This window comes from Lynx rufus, unplaced genomic scaffold (genome assembly GCF_022079265.1).
Source record: "Lynx rufus isolate CCGP_SWC_20201006 ecotype Redwood Valley unplaced genomic scaffold, mLynRuf1.p SCAF_3, whole genome shotgun sequence".
NCBI lineage: Eukaryota > Metazoa > Chordata > Mammalia > Carnivora > Felidae > Lynx > Lynx rufus.
The window spans coordinates 152,807,712-152,830,918 of record NW_025814845.1 but is presented as its reverse complement, the minus strand read 5'-3'; the positions used below and the strand labels follow the sequence as shown (position 1 = coordinate 152,830,918).

Below are 23,207 nucleotides of genomic sequence, written 5' to 3'. Positions count from 1 at the left end.
GCTTTCTTAGTTTCTTATATGTGTATATCGGCTTGTAAATTTCTTCTCAGTACAGCGTTTGCTGTTATTTTATTGTTTTTATTTACTTCTCTATATAATCTATATAATTGTACAATTTAAATTTCAATTATGATTCCTTTTGTTGATTATGAGTTATTTACAAGCTTGTTGTCTGCTATTTCAAACAGTGGGTTTGGGCTTTTTCTGTAACTTTTTTCTACCTTAATTACATTTTAGTCATAGAACCTTCTATGAATGATTTTAGTTCTCTGTTTTGTTGTGGCATGATTTTTAGGATCTAGAATATGGTCAATTTTGATAGATTCCATGTGTGTGTTAAATAGGATCCAGTCATTGTTGGGCATCATGATTATAAATATGTAGATCAAATTTGTAGTTGGCTTGTTTAGGTTTTCTGTATTCTTACAGAATTTTTGCCTCACTCTTCTGTCACTTACTGAAAGAAGTGTATTAGTCTTTCGCTCAGAGTGTGGGTTTGTACATTTTCCCTTTTATTTTGTCTATTTCTGATTAAAATATTTTGAAGCTATGTTAAGTGGTGCATATATGTTTAGATTTGCTTTTTAGGATCAGTGAATTGATTCTTTGTCTTATGAAATGCTCTTTATCTCTGGGAACACTTGTCATAAAATCTACTCTTTCTTTTGGCTAATTCTTCCATTACCATTTACTTTTCTTTTACTTATTTAAAAAAATTTTTTTTAATTTATTTTTAAGAGGCAGAGAGAGACAGAGTGTGAGTGAGGGAGGGGCAGAGAGAGAGGGAGACACAGAATTCGAAGCAGGCTCCAGGCTCTGAGCTGATAGCACAGGGCTCGATACGGGGCCCAAACTCACAAACCTGTGAGATCATGACACCTGAGCTGAAGTTGGACACTCAACTGACTGAGCCACCCAGGAGCCCCTCTTTCTTTTATTTTTAAGCCATTTGCTTATATTGAAAAATGTCTTTTGTTAACAGCATAGTTGGGGTTTTTTTTTCCTGTTTTTGTTTTTACCTAGTCCAAAACTCTTAAGTCTTTTACTTAGAGTTTTTAGTCCACGTATATTTAAAGTAATTACTGATATACTTGGGTTAATATGTACTATCTTACTATTTGATTTCAATATGTCCAGACTGTTTTGTGTTTCTTTCTCTCTCCAGTTTTGCTGCCTTTTGTGTTACTCTGTTTGCCTCTCTTTTACCATGTTGTGCATTTTTTTATTGCTTATCATAGAAATTGATATGTACCCATGACTTATATAATATTCTAATAAAAATCATTGTTTAAACCACTACCCCATTAGTGTTCCTCTGGCCTCCCATCTTTTCCATTTGATTATCATATATTAATATACCTGTGGGTTGTATGTATTTTAAGGCATTATTTTGTTATTGGTACAAGGAGTATTCATTTATATTTTCCCACATATTCACCCCTTTTGTTTCTTTTAAGTACTTCTGGAGTTTTCATCTTTGATCGTTTTCCTTCTGTCTAAAGAACTGTTGAGTATTCCTTGTAGTGCAGGTTTGCTGGTGACCTATTTTCTCCCATTTTTGTCTGTCTGAAAATGTCTTTACTTTGCCTTCATTTATGAAGGATATTTTTGCTGGCTATAGAATTATGGGTTTGCAGTTCTATTTTCTTAGCTCTTTAAGTTCTATTGATTTATGGTTTTCCAAAGCAAGCTCTGAATGTTAACTGTTCCTCTGTTAAAAGTAAGTTGTCTTTTTTAACACTGGCTGCTTTTTAGATATTTTTCTTCTGTTTTCAACAATTGAGATAACATTTGCCTAGGTGTGATTTTCTTGTATTTATCCTTGGGGTTTGTAAAAGTTTTTGAATCTGTAGGTTGTTGTCTTCAATTAGTTTTAGAAAATTCTCAGTCATCATCTTTTTGTATATTGCCTCTGCACATTCTCTCTCTCCCCTCCTTCTGAGGTTCCAGGTATGCATATCTTAGACTTTTCCATGTTTTACATGTCTCTTATTTTATGTATTTTTTCAGTATTTTTTTGGTCTGTGTGCTTCTGTTTGAATATTTCCTATTGTCTAGTGTTCCATTTTGCCAATTCTGTCTTCTGATCTAATGAGTTCTTCAGATTGTATATTTCAGTTATAGAATTTCCATTTGATTCCTTTTATAATAGATTTTGGTTTCTGATAAAGTACATTTTTGTTTTCCTGAATATATTTGATGTAATTATATACAGTCTTGTGTATTAAGATCAATAGCTGGGTCACCAAATCAATGTAATTTTTTTTCTGGGTTTTAATCGTATGGTCCTGTTTTTGTTTTGTTTTGTTTTTTAATGTTTATTTTTGAGAGAGAAAGAGTGCATGAGCTGGGAAGGGGCAGAGAGAGAGGGAGACAGAATCTGAAGCAGGCTCCAGGCTCCTAGCTGTCAGCACAGAGCCCGATGCAGGGCTCAAACTCACTAACCATAAGATCATGACCTGAGCCTAAGTTGGCTGTTCAACCGACTGAGCCACCCAAGTGCCCAATGTGGTCCTGTTTTTAGAAATGCCTAGTAATTTTTTATTGAGTGTTAGATATTACAAAATATTGGTGAGGTTCCAGATGATGTCATATAGCTCCAGAGGAGGTTCACCCTTTCTTCTGATAAGCAGATAAATGGGAGATCACCTTACTTCCATCAGGAAGTGAGCTGAGTTGAGGCTGGGTTACAGTTTTGGCAGGTCTCTGCCTCCCTCTAATTTGCTCCTGCAACTCGAGTATAGCCATTCAGAGGCTGAGTCTGGTATGTTCAGTTCCCCTGGCAGAACTTGAACTCTAATCCAGCATGTAAAACTGCCAAAATCTCCACTCTGCTTTTCAGAGGTTTTCTGCTTAGCTTCTTAGTGTCCTTCCTTATGCAGCTTCAGAATTTTCAAATTTCTTGAAGGGAAAATTGGCTCTGTGTCAGACTCTATCCTTGGCACTTGCCCTTCTCACCTGTGTGTTATTCCTTTTGTTTTGAATTTTGTTTGTAGCCTTGTAAGACCACCACAGTTCTGCTGGTTTCTCCGTTTACTAGCACCAGCCCAGTCAAAGCCTGATTCACGGCCTCTTGCCTTATGCCCAATTTCAACAAATACCTCCTTGGAAAAGTGGCTGCATTTATCAGGCCACCTCTCCATGTTTCCCTGCTCTCTGTATTCTTGGTTCTTTTAGTTCTTTTACTTCAGCAGTTCTTCAGCAGCTTTAAATAGGTGTTTTTAAACTTTTTTTCTGTATTTTAAAATTGTTCTTGATGGAAACATTGGTATAACATAAACTATTCCTTCATTCATGGAAGTGATGGCCATATACAGTTTATTGTTATTTGTTGGTTACCACATTCATTATACAGTTAACTTCTTTGACATCAGTTTTCTTAAGTGACTCTTGGTTTTCTGACTGCATTGTGTATGGCGGACCTTTGGAAAATGTTATATATCAATGTAGAAATTGATTCGTACTCAGTAGAAAGGCTTAATGGTGAAAATATGTGTTACCAGATCAAAATCAGCAATGACTCTGAAATTATTGTATAAATAAGTGGGAAATGTATTTGATAGTCAAAAACCCAGGTGCACATTTATTGGGATATTTGATCTATTCTTGTGGTTATAATTATTTTAACATGGTTTTATGTTTGTGCCGCTATTTTTTCCTTGTTTCCTTAATATCAGCTTACAGTGTTATTTCTGCTTACATTATGCGATACCAGAGTTCAAAGAACTCTCTATAAAATTTTTAATGTAACAAGAACGAGAAAATATGGACAAATGTGAGAGATTCTTCCCTCTCCCTTACGCTCAAAATAACTACTGCTATGTATAACTACTTCTCTTCCTCCACCCCCTCTCCCTTTCCTCTTTTAACTTTTGTCTGCTCTCTGTTGATACTTGTTAGTTGAAGAAAATGTAGAAATTGAAATACATGAAAAGAAGAAAATCAAAATTTCTTAAAATCCTGTCGCCAAGCAGTAATCACTTTTTTGAGCATTTGGCATATCTTTCATGAATTTTTATTTTCATATGTAAAATGGATCATAATGTGATTCTGAGCCCTGCCTCTTCATTAATATCACCTTTAAGAATTAAAATTTAGATTCTGAGATATAACTCAGTCTTAACCAATTCAGACTCTTCAGGGATATAGCTAAGAGGATTTTGTTTAGAAAAACAAAATCTTTTTTTCAGAAAATTTTAATAACCTCCAGACATTTTTAAAATGGAAAAAAAAAAGAATCTTGTAATATTTTATATAGTAAACTTTAACTTGTATACAACTCCTTCTCTAATTATTCAATTTTAACTTTTTCCTAGCCATTCCACCCAATGGTGAATCTGGATTGTTCTCGGGATTTTCGGCCATTTCTTTGTGCACTCTATGCTCCTATTTGTATGGAATATGGACGTGTCACACTTCCCTGTCGTAGGCTGTGTCAACGGGCTTACAGTGAGTGTTCGGAGCTCATGGAGATGTTTGGTGTTCCTTGGCCTGAAGATATGGAATGCAGTAGGTGCGAAAATCAGATTTTCATAGATTACTTATGGTATGCTGCAGTATGTTAAAATTACCTGTCTTCTAGTTCATCAGGTTTTTAAAACTTTTGAAATGTAGCATATATTAGTTTTAATTTTGAACAGAGGTTTCATGACCTCTGAACTGTTCATTTCCTTAGGGACTTGGAATCACTAAATGAAAAAGGTAGAAAAGAAAAAACGTTTCTGTGAAGAAATTTTTTAAAAGAATGAAGAAAACAAGACAGTTTTTTTCCTCAAAAAATTTCTGGTTATACAAGTATGAGTAATGCAGTTAGAAAATATAGAGAAGAAAATAATCATTCATTACCTCACCATTAAATGTCTTTAATGATGATTTAATGGAAGTTAAGTATCCATATGATTTAAATGTGTTAATGACTAAAGAAGTTCTGTCAACTCTGCTTTTCTGTCATGTATTAGCAAACCAGAATCAGAAAATGTCAGATACTTTTCAGATCACTTCCAAATATAGATTGTAAGCATTTTCTAAAGATTCGAAGATGTTTACTAGACAGTCTTACAGATTTATATGAGAGTAATAATGTGTACAGTAATACTGTATTTCTTATATGATAATGTACCTTTCTGTATTGTGAAGTATTTCGAGGATAAAGAATAGTAAGATAAATGGGCATGGACCTATTGTTGGCTAACTTTATCCAGTCTTAATATTTTGTGCTACTTGCCTCAGTCACTTTTTTTTTTTTTTCTCCCCTCAAATAAAACAATACAGATAGAGTTGAAAGTTCCTTTCTTGGTACCTATCTTGATTTCATTCCCTTCTTTCCTCCTCAGAGATGAGGTAATAATGATTGTGTTGTTAATCATTCCTATATTTGTTTTTATACTCTTGCTACATATATACATATCTATAAACAACATTAATTTTTTTTATATGTGTATATAGTTGTATCTGTAGGTTTGGTTCATTCCTTTTAATTGCTACATAATGGTATTAATATTCTAGGGTAATTTGGCCATTTCCTGTTGATGGTCACTTAAGTTATTTCTGGGTGTTTGCTGTTATCAATAATGCTGCAGTGAACATTCTTTTTTCCTTCATGTTTAAAATTAATTTTGTTTACCATCTAACAATGGCCCTTGGAGGTAGGTTAATAGCAGGATTTGTTACTCTCATTTGGCATTTGAAAAACTTAAGAAATAAAACATATATTAGTTTCTCCTAGTCAGTTCACGGACATTTTGCTTTCTTGTATTTGTTTATTCTGTTTCCCACATGTTTAACCTGTTTTTTTATCTAGCCCCATGTAACCATTCATCCACCTTCTCCCCAAGAATGTGGTAGTGTTTATAGTTCCTCTTTTAGAAGTCTGTTAATTTCTTGGTGTTTATAACAGCTATGAATTGCTTGGGCAAGAACCCTATTTTGTTTCTTGTAATTAACTCCCACTGTTTAGTAGTCTTTTATATTAACAGTTTGTATACAAGTATAGACATCTCATTATTATCTTTATTTCTTTGTTTTGTTGGGATTAAATCTATTTTATGTCCTCACTGTTGTCTGGGATTGACTATGACTAACTCTGAAACCTTAAAGTCTGGCACAGTGATCTTTCATAACAACCTTTCATTCTTTTTTTTTTTTTTTTTAATTTTTTTTTACTGTTTGTTTATTTTTGAGACAGAGGCAGAGCATGAGCGAGGGAGGGACAGAAAGAGAGGGAGACACAGAATCCGAAGCAGGCTCCAGGCTCTGAGCTGTCAGCACAGAGCCAGATGCGGGGCTCAAATTCCTCAACCACGAGATCATGACCTGAGCTGAAGTTGGACGCTCAACCGACTGAGCCACCCAGAGCCCCTAACAACCTTTCATTCTTCTGCATTGCTCAAATCCTTGTTCCTACTGTTCTTGAACTTAATTGACACTCCCAGACTTTGGATTTTTATTTCCCCTTCCTCATATCCCTCTTCCTAATCTAATTTATTTCCTTACTTAGCTTAAGCTTTGTGCCCCATCACTTGTAATAACATTCTTGCTAGCAATTTCAATTCATTCCTTCTACTAAACTTGTTCAGATCCCCAGCTGGATCCATTGAATCAATTTCTAACAGATTAATTATGCCATATATTTAATGATGCCAACCATAGCCGTTCTATTTGCTGTTTGTCTTTGGTAAATTTCCAGTTTGATCAACAGAATAATTTGTTTATTGCTCTCAGCATCTCTGCCAAATCTATATCTCTTGCTTCAAACCCATATTTTGCCTTTATTCTATATTCCCCTCAACCTCAGCTTGCCCTCTTTTCATGAAAATCATGTAGGCCTTCATGTATGAACTATTGTGGTCGGCTACTTCTCAGACCAGTTATTCTCAATTTTTTTTTTCTTTTTTGGATCCTGTTCCTCTTTCTACACCTTAAATATTGGTGCTTCACAGAGTTCTGTACCTATTCATTTTTATTCTATGTGCTTTCCCTGGATGATCTCATCTCACTCATTTTAACTCTTACTCATCTGCTAATGACTCCTACACCTAAATCTTAGACTTGACTCTTCTGCTGAGTTCCAAATCTGCGTATCTAGCATCCATTTTGGAAATTCTAACCTGCATTTGTCTTAAATTCCTCAGTTTCAACAGACCTGAAATTGATTTATTCCTTTGCTTGTTTTTTAATTCTCTATAAGTTATCTTCTGTTTCTCCTTCATTGACTTTAGCTTCTGCATCCAATCAGTTACAAACTGTTGCTTTTATCTAACCAGTTTCATGTCTGTCTCATTCCCACTGCCTTATCTGTCTTTGTTTTATGTTATTTTTTTAAGATTTTGTTATTTTTAAGTAATCTCTACACCCAGTGTGGGTCTTGAACTTTTAACCCCAAGATCAAGAGTTGCATGTTCTACCGACTGAGCCACCCAGGTGCCCCTACCTTATCTGGTTTTCATTCTGGCTCAGCTAGTATCTCTGCTCCCATTTTTGCCCAAGTCTGTCTTCCACACTGCTCCTAGTCATATTTCTAATTACTTGGGTTAGGTCTATATGTATATATTTCTTCAACAGTCATTAACTCAACAAATGTTAATTGGATGTGTCCCCTGTGCTAGGCACTAGTCTAGATGCTGAAGATGAGTAGTGAACAAAATATAGTCTTGGTTCTTACAGAACTAAAATTCTAGTAGTTACGGTAGTAGTGGAGATAATAAATAGATAATGTCAGAAATAGTTTCTTTGTATAGTGTTACTTATTGATAGCTATGTTAGACTATTGTAATAAAGAGTACTGTTTGGGGAACCTGGCTGGCTCAGTCAGAAGAGGATGGGACTCTTGATCTCAGGAGTCATGAGTCTGAGCCCCATGTTGGGTATAGCGGTTACTAAAAAGATAATAAACTTTAAAAAAGTACTGTTTTTGAAGTCAAAACAAAATTAAGTATAAAACCATATAGTTTAAAAAAATTTTTTTTAAGTTTTTACTTAATTTTTTGAGAGAGAGAAACAGAGTGTCAGTGGGGGGTTGGGGAGAGGCAGAGAGAGAAGGAGACACAGAATCCAAAGCAGGCTTCAAGCTCCAAGCTGTCAACACGGAGCCTGACGTGGGGCTCAAACCCATGAACCATGAGATCATAACCTGAGCCGAAGTCGGACGCTCAACTGATTGAGCCACCTAGGCACCCCAAACCATATCCTTTTTTGATCAACAATGGAAAATCTAGTTGTATGACCCATAAACAAGATATCAACATTTACTTTATTCCTACTTAATGTGATTGTACTCTAAGGATATAAGAATGAATAAGGTCATGAGTACTAAATTTGGAAATCCAAATTGTTTGGTATCCATAGATTTCCCAGTAAGTGAAAATGGTTCTCATCTTGTTTTGTTTTGTTTTTTAGGTTCCCAGATTGTGATGAGCCATATCCTCGACTTGTGGATCTGAATTTAGCTGGTGATCCTACTGAAGGAGCTCCAGTGGCAGTGCAGAGGGACTATGGTTTTTGGTGTCCTCGAGAATTGAAAATTGATCCTGATCTTGGTTATTCTTTTTTACACGTGCGTGATTGTTCACCTCCTTGTCCAAATATGTACTTTAGGAGAGAAGAACTTTCGTTTGCTCGATACTTCATAGGATTGATTTCAATCATTTGCCTCTCTGCCACGTTGTTTACTTTTTTAACTTTTTTGATTGATGTCACAAGATTCCGTTATCCTGAAAGACCTATTATATTTTATGCAGTCTGCTACATGATGGTATCATTAATTTTCTTCATTGGGTTTTTGCTTGAGGACCGAGTAGCCTGCAATGCATCTAGCCCTTCACAGTATAAGGCTTCCACAGTGACACAAGGATCTCATAATAAAGCCTGTACCATGCTTTTTATGGTACTCTATTTTTTTACTATGGCTGGCAGTGTTTGGTGGGTAATTCTTACCATCACATGGTTCTTGGCAGCTGTGCCAAAGTGGGGTAGTGAAGCTATTGAGAAGAAAGCATTGCTATTTCATGCCAGTGCATGGGGCATCCCCGGAACTCTAACTATCATCCTTTTAGCGATGAATAAAATTGAAGGTGACAATATCAGTGGCGTGTGTTTTGTTGGCCTCTACGATGTTGATGCATTGAGATATTTTGTTCTTGCTCCCCTCTGCCTGTATGTGGTAGTTGGAGTTTCTCTCCTCTTAGCTGGCATTATATCCTTAAACAGAGTTCGAATTGAAATTCCATTAGAAAAGGAGAACCAAGATAAATTGGTGAAGTTTATGATCCGGATTGGTGTTTTCAGCATTCTCTATCTCGTACCACTCTTGGTTGTAATTGGATGCTACTTTTATGAGCAAGCTTACCGTGGCATCTGGGAAACAACATGGATACAAGAACGCTGCAGAGAATATCACATTCCATGTCCATATCAGGTAAGGGAAACCTTGTTCTAAATTTCAGAATGTGTAATAGTGGAAAGAAGGCATATTACTATGAAGATCTAATCTTAGCTAGTTTTTTTATTTTAAACAAAACTGTTTATGAATTTCAACCTGTACATTAAAATTTTAAAGTGAAGATAATGAACAAATACATTGTAGAAAGAATGTAATGCACGTATTTCCATAAACATCTTCTTTTTAGAAGATGACTTTTACAAGTCTAAGCTATGGGCTTTTAAGCAGTTTACTTCTGTTCTCACAAAATAGTTTGCTTGTTGATTGTTTAGAAGTCTACAGGTTTGAGAGCAAGAAGCACTTTACCAACTGATAAAAAGGCACTGTCTTTTGTGAAAATTTTACTGATGGTCGGAAGAGGAATTGTTTTAACAGTTTTGAGAAAATAGTAGAATGCACTTGTATGAACTAGTTCATCCCTTAATTGGTCTTAGTTTTTCTTTTTTGCATGGTGAATATTTTATGATTTACCTTCGAATTTAAACGGATAATCATAGTCATGAAATCATAGAATTTTAGGTCTAGAAAGAATTTGAGATAATTTATTTGTTTCCTTTATAATTTAGAGTTCTTAAACATCTGTCTCATTCGAGGCTTAGAAATGTTCGATGACTTGCTTCTTATATTCAAACTGAGATTTCATTGCTAAGGGAGGAATGAAGCAAGGAAAGTAGTCCAGAATAGTTGATGCTAAGTTACGTCTCTATCTTAAAACCTTCTCTAGAACCTGTGCCCCTAGCTATCATCCTCCCTTCAAGACAGGTTTTCTTGAAACAGCAGTCTCCACTGCTGTCTCCTTCATTGTGTTTCAGGTTTGCTGTTAAAAGTGCACCAGCCACCCTTTCATCTCCCCTGATCTTTATGTTTTAATTACCTTTATTAAAGTACTTAGGTATTATAGATAATTTTTGTTTACTTGTCTCTTTCCCCTGCTAGACAGTGAACTCTTTGAAAGCAAGAACTTTTTTCATATTTTTATATTTATTTTTATTTTAGTGTTTGTTTATTTTTGATAGAGACAGAGTGTGAGCAGGGGAGGGGCAGAGAAAGAGGGAGACACAGAATCTGAAGCAGCTCCAGGCTCTGAGCTGTCAGCACAGAGCCCAATGCGGGGCTCAAACTCACAAACCACGGGATCATGGCCTGAGCTGAAGTTGGAAGCTTAACAGACTGAGCCACCCAGGCGCCCCTTTATTTGCATAATTTCTGAATTCATATTCTGTAGGTTAGTAGATGATAACATTGAGAATGTGGCTATAGATGGAGAAAAGACATTTTCAAGAACTGGTAACAGTGGTACTGGGGACAAAGTGTGATTAGCACTTAATGCTTATAAATATTTAATGACTGAGAATGCCAATTCCCCTTCTTTTATTTTGCGGTATAAACAGTCCTATACAAAATATTTTTATTATTGTATAAATATTACCTCTGGGCTTTTAAAAAAAAAAACAACTCCTACTGAGAGACCAAAAAAATAATAATAATAATAATTGAAATTGAATTTCTTGGCAGAATGACTTATTGAAAACTCTTAATATTAGTTTTCAGACCTGAAGCCAAGTAATGGAATTTTGCCTTTAATGAGAGAGAGAGATGGTAGAATTACATCATATATGCTTCTCTATATAACTTATTTAGGATTCTAAATATATGTTATCTTAGGACTATTAAAGAATAATATTTGACTATGAAATGATGATCTAAAAAATACCAAACCTGAAACATGTAAATTGATAAATTAGAGTAGTTGGGATGCCACTGTTTTCAAGACATTCCTAGAATTCTTTCAGTATCTTTTTAAATTTTTTTTATTTTCTAATATATATTTTTTTAACATTTATTCATTTTTGAGAGACGGAATGCAAGCAGCGGTGGGGCAGAGAAAGAGATGGAAACACAGAATCCAAAGCAGGCTCCAGGCTCAGAGCTGTCACAAAGCCCGATTTGGGGCTTAAACTCACAAACGGTGAGTTCATGACCTGAGTCAAAGTTGGATACTTAACCAGCTGAGCCACACAGGCACCCCTATGAGCATCTTTTTTTTTTTTTTAATGTTTATTTATTTTTGAGAGAGAGAGAGAGAGAGAGAGAGCAAGCGGGGGAGGGGCAGAGTGACGGGGAGACAATCTGCAGCGGGTTTCAGGTTCTGAGCTGTCAGTACAGAGCCTGACGTGGGGCTCAAACCCATGAACCATGAGATCATGACCTGAACTGAAGTCAGACGCTTAACCAACTGAGCCACCCAGGCAGGCACCCCTGTCAACATCTTTTTTTAATATTTATTTATTTATTTTGAGAGAGAGCCAGCACGAGCGGGGGGAGGGGCAGAGAGAAAGGGAGAGAGAGAATCCCAAGCAGGCTTGCCATGCTTGTCAGTGCTGAGCCCAGCGTGGAGCTCAAACTCAAAAACGACGAGATCACGACCTGAGCCAGAATCGAGTCAGACGCTTAACGACTGAGCCACCCATGCACCCCTTGGCATCTTTATAATCAGTTTGAGCTACACAGAAATATGTGTATGTGTGTATGCATCTTTTTATGGTCATGGGTTAAAAAGTGTTTTTCATTTCCAGCATATAGAAATAACATTGGAAATGAATACTGAAAAGAATAGAGAATGACTTAACAACAATAACATAGTTATTAAGCTGTAAACCCTAGAACATGAATCCCAGCTTCATATCTTACTTTCATTATTTACTAGCTTTATAACCTTAGGCCAACTTCACCTCTCTCTGCTTTAGTTCCTCATCTGTAAAATGAATAATAGACTGTAATAGTAGTAAAATAGTAATAGATAGATAATATTAGGTAGAAATATAAGTAGAATCTATCCCCTGAGGTTGTTCTTAGGAGTAGAGAAGCACACACACTTAGAAGAGTGCCTGCTACATAATAAGTGCGTGGATGTTAGCTTTCATTTTCTTCACCTATTATTGTTCCTACTGTTATTTACACGCATTTGTGTGTATATATACATATATGAATATGGGCTTCTTAAAACCATCCAGTACCAAGCTTTACCAAATAATGTATTTGCTTTACGCTTTGTTTATTTAAAATTTTTAAGTAAGCTCAACACCCAACGCGGGGCTTGAATCACAACCCCGAGATCAAGAGTCACACACTCTACTGACTGAGCCAGCCAGGTGCCCCTTGCTTCAGACTTTTGAAAGAAATCTTGACAGATTTGTCTGAAGCTCCCTATGTACCCTTCCCCAGGCCTCTTCACCTCTTATTCCCTACCCAGAGGTAACTGTCATCCTGAACTTGAGTATGCCATTCCATGAAAGTCTATACAACTGCCAATATGTATGAGCTATAGTAACTTTGTTTTACATAATATGTAATACAATGATACTATACTACACATATTTCTGTAACTTGGTTTTTTAACTTTTAACATTTAGTTTTTGAGATGTATTTATAGTAATGCCATAGCTCTAGTTTATTTTTTAAAATGTGTTTCCTTTTAAGGAAGTTTATATTGTAAAATGTTTTAAATATATAGACATATAGTAAGTAATATAATGGATGCTCAAGCATCCATCTCTGCTGAACTCTTTTTTTTGAATTCTAATCATGTAGATTCTTTTAAATATTCTTTGTAGAATTGTTGTCTGCAAAGGACAGATTTGTCTCTTGCTTGCTTTCTGGTTCTTACATTTTAAGATTTTTGCATCTATACTCATAAGTAAAATAGTTTGTGATAATTTTTACTTTTCTTGTATTGTCCAGTTCTGAGTGTCAAGGTTATAACAACTTCATAAAGAGAGATGGTTTTTTTTCTTTAATTCTCTGAAATAATTTTTACAGCAAATAGGGGCTATCTGCTCTTTGAAAGAGTTGGTATAGCCTCCTGTTAAAAACTGTCCTAATATCTTTAAAGTAAGAAGAGAGAAGTTGTGGAAGACACTAGGTTTTTAAATTACTATTTCAGTTTCTCAAATAGTAATAGTTGTATTTCTCCTTTTTAAATAAAATTATTTTTAATGTTTTTTTTATTTTTGAGAGAGAGAGAGAGAAACAGAGTGCAAGCAGGGGAGGGGCAGAGAGAGAGGGAGACACAGAATCTGAAACAGGCTCCAGGCTCTGAGCTGTCATCCCAGAGCCCAGTGTAGAGCTCAAACTCATGAACTGCAAGATCACCACCTGAGCCAAAGTCAGACACTTAACTGACTGATCTACCCAGGTGCCCCATAGCTTTATTTCTTCTTAGGGCATTTTGTTAATTTATATACTTTTTTGAATATTATTTTATCTAACTTTTTAAATACACTGGTATAAAGTTATTCATGTATGTTTTGTTTTGTGAATTGTTACCATTTATTTGTTTGTAATGTATGTTCTCTTTATTCTACCTTGATCAGTCTTGTTAGAGGATTATCTTTTTAATTCAGTTATTTCTGTGTTAATTTTCTTACTAATGCTTTTCTTAGAATTACTTTGTTTTTCTGTATTCTTAAAAGCTTAACTCATACATTTTCAATATTTTCCAATTGTTTAAGTGCATTTAATAGTCATTTTAGGCTCTTCTGGGTGGCTCAGTTAAGTATCCAACTCTGGTTTTGGCTCAGGTCATGATCTTGCGGTTTTGTGAGTTTGATCCCTGCATCAGGCTCTGCACTGGCAGCATGGAGCCTGTTTGAGATTCTCTCTCTCTCTCCCTCTCTGCCCCTCCCCCACTTGTACTCTGTTTCAAAATAAATAAACTTAAAAAAATTACCATAGTCATTTTAAATTTAACCAAAAAACTATTATTAACCATGTTGGTCACTCATTTTGTTTCTCATACTTGGCTCCAAGCATATTTGTGATTTTTTTTTTTTTTTCTTTTTGACAACCTTTTATTAATTCAAGTTACGGACTCTCTGGCCTCTTTTTCTTCATTGAAAATTTCCTAAATCTGATGGAAGGGGTGTATTTCACACTAACACCTCATGGATTAATAATTCTCAAGTACATACATTGTTTTTTTAATTTCCTGCAGTATGTATTTTTCCCCCCAGAGTTAGTATTAACCTTTGTCTTCACATTTACAGTTGCACCAAAAACCATAAGATAGCTAGGAATAAACCTTACCAAAGAGGTAAAAGATTTGTTTACTGAAAACTATAGAAAGCGTATGAAAGAAATTGAAAGCACAAAGAAATGGAAAAACATTCCATGCTTATGGATTGGAAGAATAAATATTATTAAAATGTCTATACTATCCAGAGTAATCTACATGTTCAGTGCAATCCCCATCAAAATAACATCAGCATTCTTTACAGAGCTAGAAGAAACAATTCTAAAATTTGTGTGGAACCAGAAAAGATCCCAAATAGCAAAGGTAATGTTGAAAAAGAAAAAGCTGGAGGCATCACAATTCCAAACTTCAAACTATTACAAAGCTGTAATCATCAAGACAGTATCGTGCTGGCACAAAAACAAGACACTCAGATCAATGGAACAGAATAGAGACCCCAAACATGGACCCATAAATGTATGGCCAAGTAATCTTCAACAAAGCAGGAAAGAATACCCAGTGGAAAAAAGACTTTCTTCAGCAAATGGTGTTGGGAAAACTGGACAGTAAGATGCAGAAGAATGAACCTGGTCCACTTTCTTACACCATACACAAATATAAATTTAAAATGGATCAAAGACCTAAGTGTAAGACAGGAAACCATTAAAATCGTACAGGACAAAACCAGAAACAACCTCTTTGACCTTGGCAGTAGCAACTTCTTACTGGCATGTCTCCAGAGGCAAGGGAAACAAAAGCAAGAAAGAACTTTTGAGACCTCATTGGGATACTAAAATCTTCTGCACAGAGAAGGAAACAAACAATAAAACGAAAAGGCAACCAACAGAATGGGAAAAGGTATTTTCAAATGACGTATTGGATAATGAGTTATATCCAAAATCTATAAAGAACTTCTCAAACTCAACACCCAAAAAATAAATAATCCAGTGAAGAAATGGGTGGAAGAGATTTACAGATACTTTTCCAAAGAAGACATCCAGATGGCTAACAGACACATGAAAAGATGCTCAGCATCACTCATCATCAGGGAAATACAAATCAAAACCACAATGAGATACTACCTCACACCTATCAGAATGGCTAAAATTAACAACTCAGGAAACAAACTTTGGCAAGGATGCAGAGAAAGGGGAACGCTTTTGCACTGTTGGTGGGAATGCAAACTGGTGCAGCCACTCTGGAAAACAGTATGGAGGTTCCTCAAAAGGTTGAAAATAGAGGCACCTGGGTGGCTTATTTGGTTGAGCGTCAGACTTCAGGTCACGATCTTGCAGTTCGTGGGTTCAAGCCCCACGTTGGGCTCTGCGCTGACAGCTCAGAGCCTATAGCCTGCTTTGGATTCTGTCTCCCTCTCTCTGCCCACTTTTGCTCACTCTCTCAAAAATAAATGGATAAACTTAAAAAATTAAAATTAGAGCTACCCTATTACCCAACAATTGCACTACTAGGTATTTAGGATACCAAAGGTTACAAAAATGCTGCATGCACCCCAGTGTTTATAGCAGCACTATCAACAATAGCCAAAGTGTGTAAAGAGCCCAAATGTCCATTGACTGATGAATGGGTAAAGAAGATGTGGTATATATACACACAGTGGAATATTACTTAGTGATCAGAATGAAATCTGGCCATGTGCTACAACGTGGATGGGACTAGAATGTATTATATGAAGCATAATAAGTCAGAGAAAGTTATATGATTTCACTCGTGGAATTTGAGAAACAAAATGGATGAACATAAGGAAAAATAAGATAAAAACAGAGAGGGAGTCAAACCATAAGAGACTTTTAAATACAGAGAACAAACTGAGGGCTGCCTGAAGGAGGAGAGTGGGGGGGATGTATTAAATGTGTGATGGACATTAAGGAGGGCACTTGGAATGAGCACTGGGTGTTATATGTAAGTGATGAATCACTAAATTCTACTCTGAAACCATTATTACACTATATGTTAACTGCCTTGCATTAAAAATACATATATAACAAAAAATTAGATTATGGTGATGGTTGCACAACTCTGAATATACTAAAAACTCTCAACTGTGCACTTTAAAAGGATGAATTTTATGTAAATATATATATATCAATAAAGCTGTAAAATATTTCAAAAAACAACAAAAAACATTTAGCATAATAGTTTAGAGGCTATTCTGGAACATAGTGCAGGCGTGATTAAAGCTTTAGTCTGTGTGTGAATCTCATTAATTCTCTTGTGACTCCTGCTTTTCAATCTTGTTTAAGTAATAGATGTTGAATTAAATCTTGCTTGTTCAAAAAAAAAAGTGCTGTAAATATGAAGTCTTACTACTATAAGCTTCGTTTTGGTTAAAATCTGTTATCTTGATATCCACAAGAACCATATGAAATAGATAGTATGGCTTCATTTCTGACACTCTAATGGGAGGAAGGTGAAGCAGTAAGAATAATACGACTTACTCAGAGTTACGTTAATAAACTGTGTCAGGGGTCAGCAAACTATAGCCCATCCAAACTATAGCCCACTGACCAACAATAGCACCGGCCATCTGGGTTAGTTTTTTTTTTTTTTTTAAATTGTGGTAAGATATCCCCAATAAGTGATAACATAAGATTTACCATTTTAACCATTTTTAAGTGTACAGTTCTGTGGCATTAAGTACATTCACATTGTTGTGCAACCATCACCACTGTCTATCTCCAGAAACCTTTTCATCTTCTTAAAAACTCTCTACCTGTTAATCATTAACTCCCATTTTTCCCTGCCTCTCTACCTCTGGCAATGATCATCTACTTTATGTCTGTATGAATTTGACTACTCTAGGTACCTCATATAAATGGGATCATACAGTATTTGTCCTACTTTATGATTTTTTTTAATATTCAAGTATTAGAATTTGTATTTTTTTTTCATTTTTTTTTTTTAACGTTTATTTATTTTTGAGACAGAGAGAGACAGAGCATGTACAGGGGAGGAGCAGAGAGAGAGGGAGACAAAGAATCTGAAACAGGCTCCAGGCTCTGAGCTGTCAGCACAGAGCCCGACGCGGGGCTTGAACTCCCGGACCGTGAGATCGTGACCTGAGCTGAAGCCGGACGCCTAACTGACTGAGCCACCCAGGCGCCCCAGAATTTGTATTAGTTTTTATTCAGAATTTTCCTTTAGAGGAATCATATAGACTTATGAATTGAGCACCGGAGATCACAAATTCCTATTTGAAGTCATATCACTGAGCATACCTGAAAGAATACTTAACAGCCTCTGATAATAATTCCTAATGGGAAGTTTTTTAAATGTATTAAACAATGATGTTGTCCTTGGGGTAGCCTCTTCAGGTGACTTAACATAATATTTGAATAAGTTGGCTCTAAGATAAGTAAGGTTGCAGGGAGCCTGGGTGGTTCAGTCAGCTTAGGTCATGATCTCACAGTTCTGTCTGTTCATGGGTTCGAGCCCCACATCAGGCTCCCCACTGGCAGTGTGGAGCCTGCTTGGGATTCTCTCTCCCTCTCTCTCTGCCCCTCCCCTGCTTGCTCTGTCTCTCTCTTTCTCTCTCTCTCAAAATAAACTTAAAAAAAAGTTAAAATAAGGTTGCTTAATAGTCATTTTGCATGTTACTGAAGTTTCAAATATTTAAACAATAGGTTTGTGAAGTAGTTGATCATTCTCTTAGAACACTAATTGCATTTAATGCAAATTGCGTGTATTAGTTTGAAGAAATAATTTGAAGGAAAATGGGCTGGTGTAAAGTCTTCTAAAATATTTAAAATACTTTATGCCAACTATTTAGCAAGAATGATTTTTAAAAATGTATTAAATAGTACTTAAGAGGGGCGCCTGGGTGGCTCAGTTGGTTAAGTGTCCGACTTCGGCTCAGGTCATGATCTCACAGTTCGTGCGTTTGAGCCCTGCGTTGGGCTCTGTGCTGACAGCTCAGAGCCTGGAGCCTGTTTCAGATTCTGTGTCTCCCTCTCTCTCTGCCCCTCCCCTGTTCACGCTCTGTCTCTGTCTCAAGAATAAATAAACATTAAATTTTTTAAAATAATACTTGAGAAAGTAGTATTTAATGCCTGAATCCAGAATTAATTATGAAATTTAGCCTGAGTTGTCAGAATGGTGCATATTTTATAGTTTAAGATCAGTAGAGTATATTCCTAGAATATGTTTCTATCTTATGTATTATTTAAAGAACACAATAATTTTCCAGGTACTTGGGGAGTTTTTTTCTTTAAAAATAATTCACTCTATTTAGTGCCTTCAAAGAAGCTTAAAGCATTTTATAAAATAGTTAAAGTCTCAAAGATTGTTGATATTCTTAGAAAGCCATTTGAACATAATATATTGGTTAAAAAATGGGCTTTTAAGTCATATTGGCTGGCTTTATGTTCTGCCCCTAACATTCTGAGCTCAATTCCTTATGTAAAACACAAACAATAGGTTAAATATAGTAATATTTACCTCATGGGTAGCTGTGAAGATTCAATGAACCAATAAATTTAAACCTTGTAGTAGAGTGCCTTGCACAAAGAAAAATTTCAGTAATGCTGTTACAAGTACATAATAATTGAGATTTGAAGAAAGATTATCCCTATCCTTCATTTTTTTTCTTTTAAGCATTCATTTTCAAAAGAACACGTGTCCTTTCCTAAACTGCCCCTTCATTTTTTTTAAATCTCTTCCATCCATCCAATTCAGTGCTCTATGTCTCAAGGAATTTTGATACTAGAACCTGTGTTTTGGTAATAGAAATATGTTACCATTATACAAGCAGCTTAGCTAAAACTGTCACTTTCACATTAGAGCCATTTGTAGAATTCTGAAAAAAAAATCTTATAGCAAACAAAAAATTGTATTTGAATTCAGTCACACAAGGGAACCCATCTGTTATTTATCTAGTCTTGATCCAGAAAAATGCAAAAATAGCAGAATAACGTCAAATCTAACTTGTTAAGATTTTAGCTTCATTTTCTGATAAGAGTGCTTCACTTTACCAGGCAATTCCCAAAGGTATCAGCAATGCCTATGAAAGGACCATAGGGGAAATGGGTAATATGGGACACTTCCCACAGTGAGTAATTCTGTGTAGATATATATAGTACTACCAATCTTTTTTTTTCTGCTAATTTTTAAAGTGGTAAATGTTGCCTGTGACTTCCTAGCACCAAATTAATTTTTCCTCAGATTTGTTTAGTGTCTGTAGTGGAGGAAAAGAGAATTCCCTGAAAAAATATATTCCTTGTACAAACATATATAAAATATTAAATACTAAATTTATAGAAAACTATTAATACTATCATATATAGGTTGTAAAATGCTGTCACAATGGCACTTTTGGATAAATAGATTGAAACATACAAGTCCCTATTATTCTGGCTTCTGTTACACAGAATAGCTGAAGCCATGAGTTTAGTGTAAGTCTTACGTTCAGATATATCTGGTGTACAAATGGTTTTTTAGGAATAATTCAGTTTGCTTGCCACAGTCTACAGCAGGGCATAACAAACTTTCTGTAAAAGATCCGATAGTAAATATTTGAAGCGTTGCCAGCTGTATGTTTTTTGTTAAAACTACTCAACTCTGCTGGTGTAATACAAAAGCAGCCATAGACAGTACATGAACAAATGGAAGTTCCAATAAAGCTTGAGTTACAAAAACAGAATTGCAGCAAATTTGGTCTGCAGGCTGTAGTTTGCCAACCCCTGATCTACAGCAAACATTATTCTTTATCACTCTTTCATAACATGGTGAACTGTGGCATTTTTGTGTCCCATGTAAATTGTCACTGTTTCACTTCTCATTACTGCTTCTGAGAATCATTATTTTACTCAATTACATAATGGTATTAAAAATGTTCAATACAGGGGCACTTAGCTGTCTCAGTAATCCCTTTTGGGTAACTATGGAAAAAATAAAAATAAGTGATGTCTTAAATTTACCACTAAATATAGCACTATGCATACAAATATATGTTCTTATGTGAATATTACAGTACATTTTGCAAAGCTGATAGAGAATGGTGGCTCTAATTCTAAAGCCCAAATTCTTGACTAGCTGCTTACAGTGCTGTTTTTTTCAAAGGGATGTGTGTGCGTCCATCTGTCTAATGGCTTTCCTCTTGCCCTTTTTTAACAAGAGAAAGGCCAAATGATCTGCTTTATAAATTTTTGTCCTAGGTCGACTTCTGGTCTTGGCCATATCTGACGTTTACCACTTGTACCTTAATTGGAGAAAGTGAAGATCTGAAAATAATAACACTTATCCTAAGGCTTAAAGCTGAGTGTTTATAAACTACCCTTCTTTATGCCTGTTTTCTCCCAGATCGCTGCCTACTTTTGATAGCCCTTACAATGGAAGGGACACATCAGCAAGGGAAAAAAGACAAAGAGGATTATTAGAGTTTTCACCCAATCCTTTTCAGTTATTTTCCTCCTCTTACAAAATGTTCATCTGTTGGTACACTGCCATATTTGTTCTCTCTGTGGATTCCATTTTGTTCTTGGTCTGTATCAGACACCTTTCTGACTTGCTAGGTTGAAGGATATTTCCCAAGCCTTCTATAAAATAAACTGATAATCAGTGCGTGTTGGATGCTTGGGCTGGAAGACTATTTTCTGGAATACCTACAGACTTCCTTACCAGTAGGGTTACATGTTAATGGTGTCTATTCTAAATTCATTATGTTTATTCTAAAACCTGTTTATGTCAAGTAGTATGTGTTACTTCAGTGCAGAATTGAATTAAATAATAGGTAAACCAGTGAAGAATGGATTGGAAAAGAAAGCATTATTTTCATGAAACTTAAGTTGACTGCTTTGGAAAGACTTGATGAAGTCAAGATGCTTTTTAAAAAGATTGAAGTTAATATAGGCAAGGTGAAGTGTTAAAGGTTGGGTTGAGGAGACTGAAAAACATCAAGGATTTGCACATAGATTGCTTTATGAGTATTTGAGTTCTCTGTTCACCTTAAAGAAATAGAAACTGGAAATCATGGATGGTGAAAAGCTTGTAACATCTAAGAAATGACAAATATTAATTAGCAGATCAGCAATTAAAGAAAAAGCCTTGACCTTACATCAGATGATTAGCTGTTAATTCCAAATAAATATATTTTGTGTGTGTGATTTTTTTTAATACTAACCACCTGTCCGATTATGTCAAATATGAAATCTTCCATTTTGTATCCTTTAGTGAATCACACCTGTTTTATTAGTGACCTTATATATTTTATCAGGTGACTGAGTTCACTGATATTTTCAGATTTTGCTAAAGAAAGAGCTAAGAAGTTTGTCTCTTAGTAGAGCACTAGCAAAATTAAAAATACACTCAACTTCCTAATGACAATAAGACTCCTGACAATATGTCTGAATGGAAGCATCAACAATTAAAGCCTGAACCAATAAAATCTGGGGACAATATACTATTTGAGACATCACTGATCTTACATGATTTAGGAGAGATCACCAAATGGTTCCCCACTTCAAAAATATAAATTGGAACGAGCACAGTAAGAAGTTAGGGCTGGTCAAACCGGGGCTCTCAGGCAAATGGAAGGGGAGGGGTTGTCTGAGGGTTGGTGGTGGAAATTGAGACCTGAGCCAGCTGGGAAGTTAAGGTTAAGAAAGGGAGTCAAGTACTCCTTGTGAGCCTAGATCACCAGAGTCAGAGGTTTAAGTGTTTGCAAGTTAGTTCTATGTCCTGGCAATCAGCAGAAGCAAATTCTTTTCTGCAGGATCCCCACTGAGTAATTAACCAAATAGCTGGCAATATAATGCTCCCAAACACATTAGAAGACAAGCCCCTATGACTGAGTCATTCCTATGACTGAGTCATTCCATATAACAACATCAAACTTAGAACCACAGATACTGAAATTGTGAGATAATAATAGATAACTATGTAATATTTATAGAAATAACAGGTATAGTCACAAAGATTACCAATCTACAAGAAACTACTTGGAATAAATAACAGTTTTTGTTTAAAAAAATCAGATGTCTAGAAACAATTTTTGAAATAGAAACTGAATTTTGAAATGCAAAACAGTTTAGACTGCTGTTTAAAGAGAAATTTAACTGGTGTATGTAGGTGAAAAAGTTACCCAGAATGCAAGAAGAGAGACAGGGAAAATATGAAAGTGATATTAAGAGAAATGGAGGACAGAATGAGAAGTTTAAAAAGAGGAAAATTAGAGTCCCAGGAAATGAGTTGCTAGAGGAGAAAACTGAAATAATGCATAGGAGACAATATTTAAGGAGGTAATGGCTGTAAATTTTACAAAACTGCAAATATGTGAATCCATAGATCAAGGAGGTACTATATACCCCTAGCAGAATAAATAAGAATAACACTTTTGTGAAACTTTTGGTGAGCACCAGAGACAAAAATCTTGAAAACTGTAAACAAAGAAAGGACAGCTCATCAAAAAAAAAAAAAAAAAAAAAAAAAAAAAAACCCCAACCCAAAACAACAAAAAAGACCAACAGAATAATAGCAGAGTCCACAACAACAATGAAAATAGAAGACAGTATAATATCTTTAAATATGGAGAAAAACTTCAACCAGAATTTTGCACCTTGTGAAACTGCTGTGGTAAGCATGGAGATGCACTGCCAGATCCCCTTCAAAGAAAGACTCTCCATTGCAGGAAGTGTGGTTAGCAGACACCCTTTCAGCTGCAGAGAGCTGCCTTATCTGACTTCATCCCTTCCTGGGATGGCCTGCAACTACCAATTGTTAGGGTGGGCTGAGAAGCCCTGGCGATTG

General features: G+C 35.6%; 1 protein-coding gene across 1 annotated transcript in view; it reads left to right on the top strand.

Moving 5' to 3' along the window:
* FZD3 (frizzled class receptor 3) overlaps nt 1–23,207 on the top strand; it is an 84,069-nt gene that overhangs the window by 21,922 nt on the left and 38,940 nt on the right. Inside the window, exons 2-3 of the mRNA XM_047091746.1 lie at nt 4,317–4,513; nt 8,395–9,412. Of these exons, the coding sequence (XP_046947702.1) occupies nt 4,317–4,513; nt 8,395–9,412 (1,215 nt within the window). The remainder of the gene's footprint in view (nt 1–4,316; nt 4,514–8,394; nt 9,413–23,207) is intronic.